The sequence below is a fragment of the Panthera uncia genome, unplaced genomic scaffold (genome assembly GCF_023721935.1).
Source record: "Panthera uncia isolate 11264 unplaced genomic scaffold, Puncia_PCG_1.0 HiC_scaffold_160, whole genome shotgun sequence".
Lineage (NCBI taxonomy): Eukaryota > Metazoa > Chordata > Mammalia > Carnivora > Felidae > Panthera > Panthera uncia.
In genome coordinates this window covers 43,449-59,709 of record NW_026058250.1, presented here as the reverse complement: position 1 = coordinate 59,709, position 16,261 = coordinate 43,449, and the positions used below count along the sequence as shown (strand labels likewise).

The 16,261-nt window shown below is 33.1% G+C and overlaps 1 protein-coding gene across 2 annotated transcripts in view; it reads right to left on the bottom strand.

The window, feature by feature from the left end:
- KIF2A (kinesin family member 2A) overlaps positions 1-16,261 on the bottom strand; it is a 62,332-nt gene that overhangs the window by 10,167 nt on the left and 35,904 nt on the right. Inside the window, exons 4-16 of one of the 2 annotated variants that reach the window (XM_049623477.1) lie at positions 15,578-15,632; positions 14,102-14,167; positions 13,373-13,473; positions 11,282-11,377; positions 9,746-9,800; positions 9,203-9,365; positions 6,795-6,885; positions 6,594-6,657; positions 5,929-6,020; positions 5,432-5,574; positions 4,858-5,062; positions 4,033-4,143; positions 2,436-2,503 (exon numbers count right to left, since the gene is read on the bottom strand). In XM_049623477.1, coding sequence (XP_049479434.1) covers positions 2,436-2,503; positions 4,033-4,143; positions 4,858-5,062; positions 5,432-5,574; positions 5,929-6,020; positions 6,594-6,657; positions 6,795-6,885; positions 9,203-9,365; positions 9,746-9,800; positions 11,282-11,377; positions 13,373-13,473; positions 14,102-14,167; positions 15,578-15,632 — 1,310 coding nt within the window. Of the gene's footprint in view, positions 1-2,435; positions 2,504-4,032; positions 4,144-4,857; positions 5,063-5,431; positions 5,575-5,928; positions 6,021-6,593; positions 6,658-6,794; positions 6,886-9,202; positions 9,366-9,745; positions 9,801-11,281; positions 11,378-13,372; positions 13,474-14,044; positions 14,168-15,577; positions 15,633-16,261 lie in introns of both variants that reach the window. The other variant, XM_049623476.1, reaches the window with a different exon arrangement.

Sequence of the window (16,261 nt, the reverse complement as noted above, 5' to 3'; positions counted from 1 at the left end):
TTTTAGTCACTTTATTATTTACTTCTTACAACAATCTTGCGATACTATTTTTGCCATTTCAGAGATGAGACATTGGTTCATAAATAAAGTATCTTACCCAAGGTTATTCAATGAGACTGTGGCATAAGTGAGGTTCAAACCTAGCTCTGAGTACAAACATTATGTTATTTAAAAATCCAATATACTAACCATCTGTTTTTTTCATTATTTCTTTTAGGTTTCATCTAAATCATGTCATAACATAACTGTCATAAACAGTCACACAGATCAAACTAATAATATCATGTAGATGAAACTAAATATTTCTTCTATTTACAATCTTCCTTTAAGCTATTGGTAATGTCTGATGTCAAAGGTTCAATATGGGATTCTGCTGCCCTTCATCCTTTATGGTCACTTTGGAAAACTTATTTACAACAAAGACTGACTAAATTTCTAACTGTGACGTAACTCTTTTTGTTCCCAATTCCATTTAGGATTCTTTCATTTAGGATTCTTTCAGAATCTCCTAATTTAGATTACCCTAATGGCCTAATATTTTCCTCTACTCCAAGACCTCTTGCCCAACTCAAACAGGAAATATTCTATGCAGGAATCATATTCCTCAAATGAGCTATCAAGGGAGGTTGAAAGTCTTTATTCCTAGAGATTTAGAAAGAAAAGACAGAATTATTTGTCCCAGGTGGTTAGTCATGTTGCAGATAAATTACACTACAGGATAACAAATTAAAACATTTACTAGAACCTAAATGAACTAGAGACATGGCCAGATATAACATTTTCACCTTAGGGAGAGTCCTGTGCAGTTTGAAGTCTGAAGACATGGAGATTTTTGTTTGTTTTAATCCTACAACATGGTAATATTCTGCTATACTAAGCTGTTTCTCATCTCTCCCATGAACACTTTTGAAATAAGAAGCATTTAAAATTAATGATTAAAACCCTACATACTACAAGTGTTCATTATAAAAATCAATTAAAAGGACTATAAATGTTTGCAGTTCAGAGCCTATAATTTAAAGTTTTTAAGGGCTTACATTCAGGAATAATAATCCATTATATTTTTAAAAGAAGTTATTTTATCTTACTACCTTTTTATAAAATGTCAACAGGCTTATATTTTCCAACAGTTTTTACCATCATTTTGAAAAATCTCTTCAGTTGAAACAAGAGTTACAAGTTACAAGAACAAAGAACAAAAGAACAAGAAAAGAACAAAGAAAAAGAACAAAACAAGTTACAAAAGAACAAAGGATATGATTCCATTTATGTAATGTTCAAATATAGATAGCTACCTGTGTATATTTTCACGGATACAGTCACAGGCAGTTAAACAATTTTTAAAAAGAAAGAAAAACCAGAAAATTAGGCCACAGAAATCAAGACAATGTCTATCTTGGGGTAGAGGTTAATGGATTTGGACATGTTATTCAGGATTTGTAATCAGGAGGGAACAAATGAGGAACTTTCTGGAGAGGTAGAGACATTCTATTTCAACCTGATGATAAGAATTTTCATTTTATAAATATTTATTAGATTATTCACTTATGTTTTTGGCCCTTTTCTGTGTACATACTTCCCATTTTTAAAAAAGATTAAAAACAAAATTTCCATAGCAATTAAAATAAAGAAACGGGACAAATACTTGTGGTTCAGCAAAATTCAAAGAATGTCCACAGTAGAAATGGAATACAAAAAGGAATCTGATCTCTAAAAATTAAAATCACAAATGCAATATGTGATAATAGAAATTTAAAACTATATAGTCATTTTTTCAAAACAAGAGCAATGGGAGGAATTTATGAAACAAATATAAATATGCCCATCATAATCCAAAGTTCCAAGGGCATTTCATGACTATAAAGAATAAATTAATTAAAGTCTATAATGCTTTCTGTCCTTTCATTTGTAATAATGTCATTGCCCATTAAAGTATGTAACACTAATTACATGATTAATAAAATGTAACTCATATAGAACATCAGAAAGAAATGTGCTATCATTACTTACTCAACCTCTAGATTCCACCATGTAAAACACTTAATATTGTCAGAAATACTTTTTAGCATACAGAAAAAACAATTTCAGAAACACAGACCAGACCGGTCCCCTCAGACTCACTTAATACAAAAAATTTGCGTGATTTAGATGTTGTAAAATAATATGAAATATAACTTGGTGAAACAGAAAAATGTAATCATGTTCTTGAAAGAAAGACTAATTCTACTAAAGATCCAAATCTCTTTCCAAATTACACATTTCCATTTACTTTCAGAACTTGACCAAAGGATTCTACATACCATCTTAATGTACATGCAAAAAATTTTTAAAAACCGAGAGAAAAATGTAATACAATTTATCCCATCAGATATTAAGTCAAACTAAATACTGCTCTACTCCCCTCAAATTTGAAACTGAATAACTATTTTTCATACCTATTTGCATATCTTAATGTATTAAGAGTATTTTCACAAGATGCCATTCCTGGAGAGATTGTGGCAATCTACGGGAGAAAAATGCAAAGGTAAAGAAAATGTTATAAATGATGAAGACAATAATATCAACATATAGCTCATTAAGATCTAATCTTAAAATAGTTATTAAACAAAGAAAACACTTATGATATCTAAACTCCAAAATAATTTGCTATATCACACCCATAATCAGATGATAATTATAAACCATATAAAATACAAACAACTCTCTGAAAGTACTAGAAAAATAATTTACATCAGGCAGAAAATGGAGGTCAACACCTAGAAAGGAATAGCACTGAGTGTTCCCATCCTCCCTCCCCACCTCCACACATCAGCTTTTCCGCCCAAGGGCAAGCCCTGCTGCTCCCACACAGGGCAACTACAACTGCATTAGGAACTTGACATTTCACCGGTTAAATTAAAAGACAGAGTTTGGGGGGCGCCTGGGTGGCTCAGTCGGTTAAGTGGCCGACTTCGGCTCAGGTCATGATCTCGCGGTCCATGAGTTCGAGCCCCACGTTGGGCTCTGTGCTGACAGCTCAGAGCCTGGAGCCTGTTTCAGATTCTGTGTCTCCCTCTCTCTGACCCTCCCCCGTTCATGCTCTGTCTCTCCCTGTCTCAAAAATAAATAAATGTTAAAAAAAAATAAAAAATTAAAATATAAAAAAAAAAAGACAGAGTTTGGGGGCGCCTGGGTGGCTCAGTCGGTTAAGCGTCCGACTTCAGCCCGGGTCATGATCTCGCGGTCCGTGAGTTTGAGCCCCGCGTCGGGCTCTGGGCTGATGGCTCAGAGCCTGGAGCCTGCTTCCGATTCTGTCTCCCTCTCTCTCTGCCCCTCCCCCGTTCATGCTCTGTCTCTCTGTGTCTCAAAAATAAACGTTAAAAAAAATTTTTTTTTTTTAAAGAAAGACAGAGTTTGGAGGTAGAACTATAGCAGCTAGAAAGTGACTTTGTCCCAGAAGAGGGAGATAACCATGCAGGGAGGTAATCTTGATACCCAGAAATTCTTCATATAAACTGCCCCAAATCTCTGGCTGACCCGTGACGCAGGCATACACAAGGCTTACACTAAGCAACATAGCTAAGTCTAAAAGAACTAAACAGGTTTCTATTTCATTTGATGCCCCCAAGCAGGGGAGACAAGAATTTGAAGTTCAAGTAAGTTCACTTCTGGCTAAAACAACAAAAAACTCAATAATCTTTAGAAGATATGAATATCCAGAGTGTTCATTAAGGTATTTATTCATAGTGAAAATGATAGAACCCAAAATTACTAGACATACTAAGAAACAGAAAAGTGTGCCTCATACTCAAGGAAAATAAAAATCAATGAAGACCAACCTCAAGAAGACTCAGATGTTGGAATTAGTAGAATGCATTATAACTGCAATATAATCCTCTCTATCAGACTGGCAGGGACCACATCTTAAGTATCACTGTATCTCTCACAATAGAAGGATTTAAATGTTTGTTATTAATGTGCATTATAATCTTTCCACAGATAGTGTGAGTTATTCATTATTCAGAATTAAAACAAAACAAACAATAAACTTACCATGCAGGTACGAGAATTTTCACCTATGAATGAATCTCTTAACACCTGAGTGAGTTTACTTGCTCTGAAAGGAGTATGAGGTTTATTTCTACCTAAGGCTCTGATGCACTCCTGCCAATTAAGAAAGCAAGTTTCACAGGTTAGGCTTCTTATAAAGAGTAATCTTAACTAATATATTTAAAAGATCTTTTACTATAACCCTAACATTTAACATCTGATCAGCTCTGGAAACCCTACTAACAGGTTTACAGCACAGTAAAGATGGTCCCATAAATCTTAATTCAAGAAAATAAAATTAAACAACAACAACAATAAAGTACTTATCATTCCAAAAGATTCTTCTGGAGACTATGACTACTATTTAGAAGTAATAGACAATAGGATAAAAAGCTAAACTTTGAAAGTGGCACTACAAAAGAAAAAACATAATGTTTTTGTAGTCTTTTCAATCCTTCCTTTCGTAGTCAAGGAACGGATGTAACACTCCCCCTCTCTCTCTCTGAAAGTCATTCCACATTTTCCTGACATTATTTCTTAGCTGAGTTTTGTGGTTCCTTGCCTTCTTCTAAGACAGTATGACTGACTAAAGCCCTATGGAACCTCCCTAAGTAGGCTCAAAATTGGTCCTCTATTCACTCTAAAAAAAAAAAAAAAAGAGTATGTGTAAAGAAAATTTCTGAGCACAATATAAATCTGGAACTGTAAACATAAGTAAATTTTGATAACTTCTCTTATTTATTAGATGTTACAAGTGCTATCATTTTGTAGATACTCAAAATTAAAGTCAAAAGCAAGACTTTTCACAATTAAATGCATTTTATTTACCTTGAGTGCTAAAAGGCTTTTATTAATTTCAGCACCTTCAAGCCTGGTTTGCCTGTCTGCACTGGAAGTATCAGCTCCTCGTTCATTTCCAGCCAAGTCAATGAGAGAAAATTTGCCATGTAGTTTTCCTTTCCTTCTAAGAATGATCTGAAACACTGCATGGCTCCGAGATGAATGTGCATTTGCAGATGTTTGACCGGATGTCCTACAATGTGATTAAGGATATTTTACATACAAAAACCCTTTTAGTTTATGCTTCAAACCAGAGTATTTTCACTAAAAAGCAAGAAAAAACTATCCAGTTCTCATCATTTAAATACAAATGAAGACAATCTGAGTTACAACACTTCAATACAACTGGATTCATACAATTTAATCTGGCACACTTCTAGTATACTTGTAGTATGATTATCAACATAGTAGATGTCACTCAGAGTTACAAGTAACAGTAAAAGTTTTTATGAACAAATTTTTACTGCCAAGAGGCACTGAATAACACCTTTGCTTTGTTTAGAAACCCCAAGTATCTAAAACTAATTAAGAAATTAAGTTGTCCTTAATTAAAATGAGTTACCTGCAACTATTGCCTATGTCAATAAGTTTCAGTACGTCTTCAACACATTTGACTTCCCGTTCCTGTAATCCCACCACTTGAACCTGCTGTTTTCCATCTTCCAGCACTCTTAATTTTGTTTTCCTGTTTAGCAAGTCAAACACCTATTTCAAAAAAATCCAAATCAGAAAACTAGCCTCGAAGAAAAAAAGAATCAGTGTCCAAAAAATCAGAGTCCAAAAAATTTCAGAAAATTACAGTAATTAGAATAATTCTCAATACTGAAAAGTTGAGCATTTCAAAGGAAATTTTTAAAAACCTCAAAAAATGTTAACATAATATTCTAACATATATAAAAATGTGGTGGCAAGGGTTGCACAACATGAATGTACTTAAGGCCACTGAACCTGTACACAAAAAAATGGTTAAAATGTTAAATCTTATGTTATGCATGTTAAACCACAATTTAACACTCCTCCCCCTCCCCCTCCAAATCAGAGTCTTAAGTTTCCACTTACCTTTCCACTGTAAATTTCAAAAAAGGTTGCATATACTTGAAGTTCTAATTTCTTATAGTTTGGCTTCTTTAACATTAAAAAGACATCTCGAGCTATCAAGAATTTCACATGGAGAAAATTGTTAAAATGTTACAAATACTATCTTTGAAAAGCAATTCAAATTTTCTGTACTTAGAGAAAATCAGTTAATCTTTACCTAGAATGACAAGATCAATAATAACAATAAAGACTAAAGTGAACGTTATTTTACAAAAAAATAGTAATAGTTTTTTGACATTTAGGGTCTAGATGCCATTCTCTTTCATGTTCAGTAAAAGAATGCTACTATTATCTTTATAAATAACATAAAATTATAGGTGGTCATAGTAAGATTATTTCCACAACCACACCAAACAGAAGCTTTTCACAAATCAACTATCTAACAACAAATACTAAGCTCTAACAACATGCCAGATTAAAATGACACAAATATCAAGATTTCTGTCCAAAACACTTAATCTCACAATTCTTTTCAAGCAGTCTGACAACCTAAAACTGACATAATATACGGTAAGTTTAGCCTTATGGTTATCCTTCAAGTCCTAAACAATATTTCCATGTTTTATTTCAAAGCCATTTGAATAATATTCAAGAATATTACAAATGATATGCAAAAAAAGAGTTACCTGCTAACGCATAAATTCCTTTAGAACAATCTTGGTTCTTTCCTGAAAAGTCACCTCCCATAGTCTACATGTTAAAAAGGAAATAAAAAATAGTAGACATTTTCCAGAAATAAATCTTAAAAAAAAAATAGGTCTTAGAATTAAGCTATAAGGAAAATAAACAAGCTTCATACCAGGATGGAACTATAATGAATTACTTACATGAGTTTTTCCACTTCCAGTCTGCCCATAAGCAAAGCATGTAGCCATTCCCCTTTCGAATATAGTTTCAACTAGTGGTCTAGCTGTAAACCTTAGAAATAAAATATACTAGTCAGAATGTGCTGTCAATATTTAAATTAAATAAATAAAATATCAAGTCTTATTAATAAACAAAATCATTTTAACAAATCAATGTGCTCAAATGTCAGACTACAACTAAGCCCACTGATACGTTAAAAATTTTAAATAATTCCTCTTAATATTGCTGAAAGCTCTTTAAAGCATAATTTCAAGCAATTCCATAATAAACAATGGTCACAATAATGGATAGAAAAAAAAATGACAGTAGCTAAGCTTGGATATATATATATATATATATATATATATATGACAATATGAAAGTTTTAAAAAATAAACAAAATATCAAAATATTAGGCAGACAAGTAACATTTATACAAAGAAAAGCAAAAACATTTTAAAAGAAACCAAATCAAGAGAGTGATAATCTCTACAGAGAAAAACTAAAAGGGAAAAAAAACTACAAAACTATCTTAAGACCATCTACCCAAGCAGAAAGTGACAGGATTTCCTTGAATATGGCTAAGTAAATATAAATTATATTTGTAAGACACTGAGTTTGGAGTTGATAGTCTTAGTTCGGGAAAAGTATGCCAAAATTATTATGGTTTGAGTTATTTTTCAAATATATTATTGTAATCATTGTTTAGGTTTCAAAATAATGTATGTGGAACACTTTACACAGTTGCTCAATTATTTTTAAGACAAAACTGAAAAAGGTACAGAATAAAAGGGAGTAAGATAAAAAGGGCAAACCAAAGTAGAAAATGGGTCTGCAGAGTGATTAGACAAAAAAAAGGCCTAACTTGCACTCCCTCAAAGTTAAAGAAAGGGGATAGCATCAATATTGGTAAATTTAAGAAGCACAAATATAAGGTAAAAAGGAATGGTTACTAAATCTAGAATATTCAGAGAAAAATATCTTACAATTACAAAGTCAAACAGACATTTTATGAAACAGGAGTGGAAGTAGAGAAAGAAGTGAGGGGTGAGGAGAGGACTATTCTCAGAAAGGTAAAAAATAGATAATTTATACTTATAGCTCCCTTATAAAACAAATTTTTCATAATACTATTTAGCGTTCACAGGTTCTTTAATTTCCTCCTCTTTGCAACTGAACTTCTAGTTTACTGGCTTAGGACCAATAAAGTTGGTTTCAATAATATTTCATTTATAAGTCTTCAATTCTTAGGACTCTTAATTCTTCAATTTTGTTTTCCAGCCCTATTTATAAAATGAAAGAACAATGAAAAAGCATTCAAGGGGCGCCTGGGTTGCCCAGTCGGTTAAGCGTCTGACTCCTGGTTTGGGCTCAGTTCATGAATCTCAAGGTTCATGGGTCTCAGGCTCTGTGCAGCAGGGAGCCTCTTTAGGATATTCTCTCTCCCACTCTCTCTCTCTCTCTGCCCCTCCCCTGCTCATGCTCTCTCGCTCTCAAAATAAATAAATAAACTAAAAAACATTCAAGTAACTGCCAAGACAGCTCTATATACACTGAAAGAACACTGCTCTTAAAAGTGACCTGTTACCATTAGAAGGCAGTGTTTACAAACTATATATGAAAATCTAAATTTGGCCTAATAATTTGGGATATCAATGTATAATACTTCCAAGTTTGAGTTGTAAGTTGAATATGTGAACGTGTGTGTGTGTGTGTGTGTGTGTGTGTGTGTAGGGAAATGTATCTAGCCAATAATAAAAACCATGATTTCAGGTGAGCATTACAAAGAACAAGTATTAATATATTCATCATTGTTTTTCTTTAAAGTTTATTCATTTTGAGAGAGAGAGTGCGCATATGCGAGCACACACACGGGGGAGGGGTACAGAGAGGGAGACAGCGCTGACAGCAGAGCCTGATGTGGGGCTTGAACTCACGAACCGTGAGATTTTTTTTTGTAATGTTTATTTATTTTTGAGAGAGAGAGAGAGACAGAGGGCAAGCGAGGGAGGGAAAGAGAGAGAGGGAGACAGAGAATCCAAAGCAGGCTCCATGCTCTGAGCCAGCAGAGAGCCCAACACAGGGCTTGAACTCACAAACCATGAGATCATGACCTGAGCCGAAGTCGGACGCTTAACCAAATGAGCCACCAAGACACCCCTGGAACCATGAGATCTTGACCTGAGCCAAAAGCAAGTCAGAGCCTTAACCAGCTAAGTCACCCAGGTGCCCTTCATTATTATTTTTATTATGTAACCTTGTTTAAGCTCAGAATAAAAAAAAAGCATACTATATTTTTTGAGAGATATGCCAAGATCAATTAAGTTTCAGGGTGGTGATAGATACACAGTGTAAGAACAAAACTGTTATTTAAAACAAATTTACCTACCTGTAAACCATTTCATTAGGAGCTGAGTCATCAAAGGCATAATCAAAACGAAATGTTTGGTTTTCTAGGTACCTTGTTAAATCTACTTTTTGTTTTGGTTCATGTACCATCACAACATCTTTACTAGGGATTGTGATTACATCAAGATCTTTCATTTGAGTTTCTAAAAGAATAAATGAAAATGAATGCCCAGTAATTTTCACAGCATTAGGATGTACAAATGTAAGCAAAAAGAAATGTAACTGAAGTATTAAGTTCTATAAATACAAAAATTTCAGAAATATGCCATTCATTAAGATATAATATTTCAACAACCAAGTAAAAATAATGTAAATTTCTGTGAAGCCAAAACCAAAAATGGCAATGATTCATAGAGCAGTAACAAATCAAGAGATCTAACCATAGAAATCTGCGTAATGATTATGTACAAATAAAATGACTTATATTAAACTCTTCTGAACCAATTTAATTTCTGGTATCATCAAAACAAATTACAAATTAGGCAAAATCAACCTCTTATTAAGAGTTCAAAAAGCATCATACCTTTTTTATTGAGTGGTCGTTTTCTTACACAAACACATATTCTATGTTCATCAATCTAGAAATAAAATATTTTGTTTCAATGTTTATCAGTGTTATAAAACACTAAAAAAGTCAGTTATGCACTATTTCCTACAGAGGCTCTAGAAATTGATGTATAGCATAAATAGGATAAATAAGTTTAAAACACAAAATGGCAAGTACAAATTTTAATAGTTAAGAGACAATGATCTCTAAAATTCTGAGCATAATAGAAAGTTGCTTATTTTTTTATTTGGTAAACAGTAAACAACCTTGTAGAGGACACTTTGTAGCATTAGGCTCACGTTAAGAAGCTGCCTTACTCACTACAAGATATGCTACATATAACAAAGGCATAATTTCCCACCAAGTGATGTATTTTCGTGTTGATTAAAAGGAAAGTTGTTGACAAAAATAACTAACTATAGACACAATTCTCAGAATATTAGTGAGCAAAATAACTTCAACAATTTTATAATAGGTCGATTCTTACACATATTTTTCATAAAATTTATGCTCCCAGTACTTGCCTGTTAATAATAATTAAATCCGTAACACGGGGATTAGCAAAGTATGGCCTGCAGGGCTAATCCAGGCCACTACCGGCTTTTGTAAAATTTTAATGAGACAGTTATATGTTTAGGTATTGTCTATGGCTCCTTTTGTACTACAAAGGTAAAATTGAGTAGTTGTGACAAAGACCATTTGGTTCACAAAGCCAAATTCTTTACTATCAGGGTCTTTGAAGGAACAGTTTGCCAATCCCTGCCCCAAAGTAGGAGTTTCAGATGTAGTAGGTTAAAGGGGTAGCAAGGACTAAAATATATGGGACAAAAGTATTATGAATAAAAACTCTATGAAATCCTAAACAATACATCAGCCTGACAAAAATGTATTTTACGTACCCAAGGTATTCTGTACAGGCCAGGTCAGATGGATTATCTCCTAAGTATTAATGACTCACAAACTATTCCCTGTCCAAAAAATTCTCATTCTTCAACAGGAAAGTAGTTGAGTAGTAAGAAAATGAGAATTTATTTCAAGTGCTAGGTTTCTGGACTGGTACAGTTCTAAACAACCATATTTACTGTTAAAAGCCAGACTAACATTTATTTAAAAATAACAAATTAACTAATAGCAAATTGGTAGGACAGCGGGATCTATAGCCCAAGAGGAAATAAGCTTGGAACCGGGATAGAAGTTTAAGTGACAGTCAAAAAGGAGAATGGGTCTTCTGGCATCATTCCTTTAACTGTTGTTCTGCCCTACCAAAGATAGAGAGGATTTGCTCTGAAAAGGACATCTCTATGGGAAGCCTGTCTGATAAATCAAATTATGAGAGATAAGCACAAATGTGGATGATTTCTTGATTTTCTCCTTAAAATATGGGGAATGTGCACCCATAAAGAGAGAAAAAAACTACATAGCTAAATCCAATATTAATTAAGTGGTTATCAAATTTTTTTTTTCTTTTACAGCATAAAAAATTCCATAGCAATAGTTTATAACGAATCTTACAGGATCTGCTGTTGTTAATGGTCTATAATCCAAACTTCCTCTAAAATCTCTGATCATACACATAATTTCATAATTTGGGTTTGTAGCATCAACATCCTGTAAGACAAGAGAATTCATCATTTATTATAATTACATTAATTATATTGTTGCATTTATGTTAAATACGGTTTGCAAATTAAAATTAAATTAGCAGATTGTGTCATTTGTTATAGCCAAGCTGAAACTCAAACTAGCATGATATAAATTAGTTTCAGAGTTTAGGATTAATAACATGCCCAAGAATCACCTTCTTATTACATACACAATTCTGATAGTCTAATGCATTGTGTTAACTCTAAACCAAACACTCCACATTAAAGCCACTGTGAACTCTTTCAAAATCATGTTACATATAACTTAATCATCCCAGAAAATTAAACAAAAGAGAAATAGTGCTCATCTTAAACATCAATAAAGAAGTCTAAAAAACTCTAAATTTCTAAAAAACTGAAATTCTAGAAAAATTCATTTAATCAGCTTTTTCTTCCCAATACTGAATCCAGTGTTTCAATAAAGTAGAAATACGGATTCATTTATGCTCATTTTCTGTTTTTGTTGACTCTCAACAAAAAAAAAAAAAAAGAAAGAAAGAAACCCTAAAGGTGGTAAAAACCACCTCAGAACTTAAAGGAATCAAAACACAAAATTTTTTCAACTTTTAAAATTTAAATTACTGAATGTGTTGACTGCAGTCAATAAGTTACTAAACATTCTAAAAAGTCAGATTTTTATCATGCACCAGGTACAGATTTGCTTTGAATATAAATTTCAAAACTGTTAATTAAAATTACTTTCAATTAACTTTCTTTTAGGAAATGGTAACAACTATGTCAACTGAAAAACTGAATGTAAAGTGAAAATTAAGAAATCACAATGTGAAAATATTATGAGGTTCCCACAGGAAACACTAGGTGGCATCTGTGCTAAGTGTCAGTAGGTCCATCTGTATTGTGTTTTATTTATTTCAAAACCAAATGATCATTCTCAGATTACTTTAAGTTAGAACCTGATTTATTAAAAATGCTGAATTTTATATTGGTTTTATAATCCCACAACACAACATCTTTATAATTTAAGGGCATTTGAACATACCCCTGAATAAAGAAACAATCCTGATGCTCGTTTTTTTGTTTTTGTTTTTTTTTAATATTTTAATGTTTCTTTATTTTGGAGAGAGAGAGAGAGAGAGAGAGAGAGAGAGAGACAGAGACAGAAAAGACAGAGCGTAAGCAGGGGAGGGGGAGAGAGAGAAGGAGACACAGAATCGGAAGCAGGCTCCAGGCTCCGAGTTGTCAGCACAGAGCCTGAAGCAGGGCTTGAACTCATGGACCGTGAGATCATGACCTGAGGGGGAAGTCAGATTCTTAACCAACTGAGCTACCCAGGCGCACCAATCCTGATATTTTATTAGAGGAAACAAGTTCTAAGAATACAATTATAATATAAGCACAATAAAAGAGTTATGGGTATAGTAACGGAATTTGCAGCAGATGAACACCTGCAGAGAGATGAAAGACCAGTCTTCTATGTAATTTTTCCATTGTTAGTAAACAGTTTTGTTACCATCCAAAGGGAATGTGAGAGACACAAGAGATAGGCTTTTAATATCTAGTATAAATCAAAATACAAGGAATTTCCGCTTTCCTTGTGATATGCTGAATTCATCAACCATGGAAAAATACTAAAATTTTGTAGTAAAATTGTCTACTTTATAATCATCTACTTTAATTAGATATTCTTCTGCATGTATTTTTAGATCATTTTAGAAAACCAAAATATATTATTCTTGAAAGGTATAATGGCTGCATTTGAATTCAGTAACACAATGAATTATTATTCAAAATGGAACAAAACATGAAAAGTACATGTAGCAAAAATGCTGTAACATATTTTCATAAGAATTTATATTATTTCTCATCAGTTTAACAATCAGTTAATATACTGAAAACTTTAAATGAACGCCTCCACTACTTTTTCACAAGCATCTCACGTTCACTAACACAGTCTAAATCTTCAGTTCATGCATAAACAAAATATGATTCTGTTACAAACCTGGGCTCTTTTTTCTCTAAGTTCTTGCTGCTGTAGTCTCCTTTTTTCTCGTTTTTCTTGTAATTTTTCTACTTCTTTCACACAATTAGATTTTCTACGTGCTGAAAGAAAAAAGATGAGCTGTAGAAGCAGAGCTTTCTTTTTATAGTACTGAACTTACATGCAAAAATTTTACATATAATCAATCTCACCACATAACACCAAAAAAAAGGTACACACTGACAAAGCATGCCTATAACAACTACGTGAACTTTATTATGAGCTGCTTTAATGAAACCAGGAACAGGACAATATACAAATGGTCAAGAAAAATGACTTTAACATATTGATACATGTCATCTCTTGGTTTACAATCACAGATGTTTGAATTGAAAAGATTGAGGAGCATAAGAATTTCTTCCATAACATCTGTTGAATTATCATCTGACCAGAATTTTAAATTCAAAGCAACTGAGATATTGGTATAATTTTACATTTAGAAATTCTCCAAAATATACATTTAAACACCCAATTAACAGACTAAACTAACAGGAAAAAAATTTTTCCACAGTGGTAAAATGAAATCTGCAATCGTTTGTAGTTAAACTTTACCATTTGGAGACTTTAAAGATGACCAAGAGAGAATACATGTATGCCTAAAATAACTGAATCCTTGATACATGATTTACATACAAGGGGGTCCAAATTCCTTTTTTGCAGCTTGAACTGGAGATATATCTGAAACACTACCATTCTGTTGTGCGGAGGAAGACTGCTCAGGAAGCTGACTAGGCCGTGCACGTGCAGAACCAACCACTGTAAATGAAACAATTTTTAAATTCAGAACAGAAAATTAGTAAAGATGAACCCTAGTAAAAGGAACAGAGAGACCTCAAAAGAACAGATACTTAAGAGGTACATTAGTCAACTCTCAGATTTTCTACTTATGTGGGTATAAATAAAGTATGGAACAATCAATTCTGTTCAATAATCTAACAAGCCAAGAAGTTTTTCACAGGAATGTGTGTGGACTTCGGTCCCACCAATGTAATTTAAGCTACAAAACTCAATCTGAGGGGCTCCTGGGTGGCTCAGTTCGTTAAGTGTCCGACTTTGGCTCAGGTCATGATTTCACTGTTCGTGAGCTCGAGCCCTGCGTCGGTCTCTGTGCTGAGTGTGGAGCCTGCTTGGGATTTTCTCCCTTTCTCTCTGCCTCTCCTCCACCTGCACTCCCCATTCTCTCTCTCAAAATAAATAAATATATTTTAAAAAAAGAAACAACTCATTCTGAATAATTTATATAAAAACTAAAGCCAAGCTTAACTCTTAATAATCATTTAAATAATGTAAGTGTATAAAATATAAATTTTAAATTTAAATGCACTGTCATTTTGAAAAATTTACCCAATTCTGTACATAAAGTTTTTTAAAAAGCCCTTCAACCCTGCCTGTAATTCCAAATCCCACTCTCTGCTCCTCAAATATGCAAATCTTCAGCAAAGAATTTCCCAATGATTATGTTACAAAAGTGAAAAAATAAATATAAAGTAAAATATGAATATCACATTTCACATAGCCAATATAAATTTTCACAAGACTCAAAGGAAGGATAGGTTTAAAGCGTAAGACTTTGCCTCTACCTCCAATCTCTCTTCTAATACCTATGCCTGTCCTTCACATACAGAGAAATTATCACTGCTAGAAATGACAATTGTGAATTGCTGAAAAGAAAAGAAATTAACTGTGTTTTACATTTCCGGGCTGAAAATATATGGAATACCTGCAATTAACTACAAATTGTACCTATTCAACTTTTCTTTAACTGACTCCCAAGTTACCCATGACTCTTTTTGGAAGACTGTTAGCCAAAAAGTCACATTAAAATGTGAAGATTAGATTTACTCTTGTGAAATCAATTAACTGACTACTTCCCCATTCCTTTCTTTCTCATGATAACTCTTCTCAAATCTGAAAAGTTACTGGGTAAAGAGATGAATCAAAAAATGCACAGATTTGGAGTTTCACATTCATCATGTACCTTTATAAATCGTTTTTCATATTATTGACATTATTATATTAGGGAATTTCTGATAGCCAATCTTCAAATTAGCCATGTAAAGTTTAAATGAATAATAATGTCAAGGGTGAGATTAACTTTCGACTTACCTTGTCAGGGTCATACTAAAAAGTTAATAGGAAAAATTAATAGAGAAATGTTTACTTTACCTCTGTTATCTCTTGGAGGAGGGTCATTCTTAATAGAAGCCACAGTCCGTCGATTCTATACAACAAAAAAATGTTCATTTACTTTCTCTCTTTACTCCTCAGATTGTATCATAATTTCAGCTTTCTTTAATTAAATGAAAGTAGGTGAATATAAAATATTATAAAATTAGGGGCGCCTGGGTGGCTCAGTTGGTTAAGCGTCCGACTTCCGCTCAGGTCATGATCTCACGGCTCATTCAAGCCCCATGTCAGGCTCTGTGCTGACAGCTCAGAGCCTGGAGCCTGCTTCAGATTCTGTGTCACCTCGCTCTCTCGCTTTGTCTCGCACTCTGTCTCTCTCAAAAATAAAATAAAAACATTAAAAAAAATTTTTTTTAAATATGTTATGAAACTAAATGGAAAAAAACTATAATCTGCTAATAAATTACTACACTAATGCTAGCAATATTCAAGTTTCTTCATATGAGTATTGGCCACCACCTCCCCACAAAAAGCAATATTCAGGAATTAGTATGAGATGGACACTGTTAATATTAATTCATTCAACCTTCACAACAACCCTATGAGGTAATTAATTACTATTATTCTGGTTTCATGAGAAAACTGAAGCAAGGTGAAGTTAAGCAATTTCAGTAAAAGGTATAGTTGCAGTCATCATGCTACAACCATGTAATACATTTCAAA